Source organism: Mobula hypostoma, chromosome 1, assembly GCF_963921235.1.
Source record: "Mobula hypostoma chromosome 1, sMobHyp1.1, whole genome shotgun sequence".
Taxonomy (NCBI): domain Eukaryota; kingdom Metazoa; phylum Chordata; class Chondrichthyes; order Myliobatiformes; family Myliobatidae; genus Mobula; species Mobula hypostoma.
Window position 1 is genome coordinate 25006062 of NC_086097.1, and position 3216 is coordinate 25009277.

A 3216-nucleotide genomic window follows, 5' to 3' on the forward strand; every position below is an offset into this window, starting at 1 on the left:
TCAGCCAGTCAACGTATTTCACTCAGAGTGGGAGAACTGAGGGCAGGGATGGGCTTCTTTCTCTTCCAACAACTGACAGAGTGGTGAACTCATTCTTCAGTCGCCTTCATTCTGTGAGCCCGGCTCCAGCCCACAGCCCCCTCCACTCATGCTTAAACCAAACAGAACGTGTGCAACTCAGTAACTTAAAAGAGAGGCTCACCTTAGACATGAACCTGCAGATGGGGGCAACGTACAGCAATAAAAGAGAAACTTAAGACACTGGTGAGGTGGGAACATTTTGCACCTCATGAAAAGAATACATTTACCACATTAAAAACTAAAATAGGGAATGCAATGATGTTCAAAACCTGTGTCAGGTTTATTATATAATTAAGTCTATGTTCAGAACAAAAATATTGACATTCAGCTCAACTTGTTCTGGTATTTTCCACTTTCAAAGCAATCTTCTGTGAGATTATTTGGAAATAGTTTCGTCTGACTTGCATTAAATTTTATTGATGCATGGTTCAGTATCAGCTGAGGACAGTTATACAAAGGCTGATTATCTAACGCCCAGAGAAAGGGTCTCGACCCGAAACAGCAATTGTCCATTTCCCTTCACAGAATCTGCCTGATCCACTGAGCTCCTCCTGTATCTGTGTGTGTGACTTCCGTGACCCCATTCCTTCAACACCCACCCCCAGCCCAGGAGGGGAGCTGCCTTCTTGGACTGCCACAGTCTCTTTGGTGACGATGCTCTCATGTTGCTGATGGTGGGGAAGGAATGGAGTGAAGAGGGGTAGGGGGGAGCTCCAGGAATTAGAGACCCAGCAATGTATTTCCAAATCAGGATGGTGGGCAACTCTTAGGGAGAGGGGTGTCAGTGAAGCCTGGAGATGGAAAGCTGCAGAGGGCTGACTTCTCAGCCAGCTCCCTCACAGGCCTGTTATCATGCTGTGGCTCTAAATAAAACAGGCACAATGCTCCCCACAATCGAGGACATCTCCAAACGATGCAATGCCTCAAGAAAGCTGCATCCATCATTGAGGACGTCACCTCCCAGCACACGCCCTTGTCTCATTGCAACCGTCAGAGAGGAGGTGCAGGAGCCCCGACATTTGAGGAATGGCTTTCTCCCCTCTGCTATCATATTTTGAAACAGTCAAAATCACTTATTATCACTGATGTATCTTGAAATTGGCTGTTTTGCAGCAGAAGTATAGTGCAAGACATTTAAAAAGTTACAATGGAAATATATTTTTAAAAAATCAATAATGCTTGCAAAAACAGAGCAAAAGAGTGAGATAGCATGCAAGAGCCCACGAACCCACTATTCTGCTCTCTTTTCACATTTCATTTATATTTAATATTTTTTATTGTAACGTAGTTTTTTTTTAAGCGTTGCACTGTACTGCCACAAAGCAACAAATGTCATGACAGATGACAGTGATTTTTATTCTGATTCAGATTCCTTCCTTTCCCCCCTCTGTACGGCCAGCTGCCCTTGGCATCACCACCCACCCCTCCACCCCTCCCTCCCTCCTTACTGCTTGTCCCCTCGGCGCCGCTCCAGCCAGCTCCTAACCCCAGCCAGGCTGTAGTAAAGGGGTCCCATCCCTCCGAGGTGTGCCACCCTGCCATCCTGCACAACGCAGAAGCGCTCAAAGGCCACGCCGTAGGCCTGGCTGGCCCCATCCTCCATGGAGTCAGCCACCACCCGGCACCAGGGGTCCAGCCGGAAATGGCGCAGGAGGAGGGAGGCGGCTGCGAGGCGCTCGGCCAGTGACCGGTGTCGCGGCAGCTGGAAGGGCGAGGAGGCAGCCCAGCCGTCGGAGGGGTGGGCCTCCCCAATGTAGACCACCAGGAAGTCCGCCGCTCCGGCGTACTCCTCGGCCAGCCGGCAGAAGTCGGGCAGGGTGCCCACGAAGGGGGGTCACGTGGCCGAGCCGAAGTTGACCACCAGTGGGCGGCCCGGACTGGCCAGGTCCAGCAGCCGGCAGCAGGACCCCCCGCCCTCCGTGCCCACCTGCACCACTCGCGAGTTGGGGGCTGCTCCGCCCTGCTTCACCTGCTTGCGTGCATCCAGCTGGAAACAGTGCCAAACCGAGCGCAGGCCCGGCAGGGTCAGCATCCTCTGGCCCCCGGCCCGGCCTGAAGACAGGCCAAAGCCACTCAGCAGGCCCACTACCTGCTTAATGAGCTGCACTGAGTCATAGGCGGCCAGGAACAGGCAGTTGGAGAAGAACCCGGGCAGGATCTGCAGGCCGATCAAGAGGTCCACACTTAACAAGCCCATGGTGTTGCTCCACGGAGATTAGCCGGCTTGCCTCAAAGTTTTTGTGGAAGTTGCTCTCTCCCTCTCTCTTCCACTCTCTCCGGTCTCCTCCAGCTCTTCTCCACTCTACTCGTTCATCCACTCCATGAGTCAGGATAGCGAGACGAATCCACCTTCCTGAATCCCCTCTGTCTCCTGAAGCCACGCTCTCCCAAAGCTGCTGTGTTGCTCGAATCCACTTTCTCCCTCCCTCTCGAAGGCGCTCTTTCTCGCTTGAATCTGCGCGCTCTCTTGATTCGACGCTCTCTCTGCCTCTGACCAATGGAGATGCAGGCAAGGGGAGGGAAGGAGGACTGAGGCAGGTCCTACCAACCCCCTGCAGAGGTTTAACCCGGCCAACTTCGGTCTCACGTGCACTCGCCGGCCCTCCCAGTCACAGCTCTGTTGTCACTCGCTGTGGCTCTGCACCGACAGCAGGTTGAGCCGACCTTATATACCCAGCTGCTGCCAATTACTGTGACTCCACAGAGCAGGGCTAATCTCTACTGAAGATTGTGACGTAGGTGGCTGGCTGAGTCAGGAAAGTTTGCCCAGTGCTGGAAAAAAGAGCCCGTGCTTTGTAAAACAAACAGATTATGCTGTTGCTCCCCAGACTGAGTTGATGCAGCATTTTGCGCTAGGAAGCGGTAAAAATAGGCTGGGAATCAGCTTTATTATCGCTGACATATGTGGTGATATTTGTTCCTCTGTGGCAGCTGTACAGTCGCAATGGATAAAGTATCTGATAACTACAACAAAAATTAAGTACTGCAAAGATAGTAAGATAATGTTGATGAGTTCTTGGACTATTTGGAAGGAGGAGAAGCTGGGTGGTGGCTGTCCTAAATGGTGAATGCTGCCTTTTTGAGGATGTTTGTCCTCAATGCTGGAGAGGGTAGTGTCCCCATGATGGAGCTGGC

General features: G+C 52.1%; 1 protein-coding gene across 1 annotated transcript; it reads right to left on the bottom strand.

The window, feature by feature from the left end:
- Window positions 1–1525: 1525 nt before the first annotated feature.
- dio2 (iodothyronine deiodinase 2) lies at window positions 1526–2707 on the bottom strand. The gene has a single exon (XM_063034467.1). It carries the CDS (start codon window positions 2276–2278, stop codon window positions 1526–1528), a length of 753 nt encoding a protein of 250 aa, XP_062890537.1. The 5' UTR covers window positions 2279–2707.
- Between the last annotated feature and the right edge of the window lie 509 nt (window positions 2708–3216).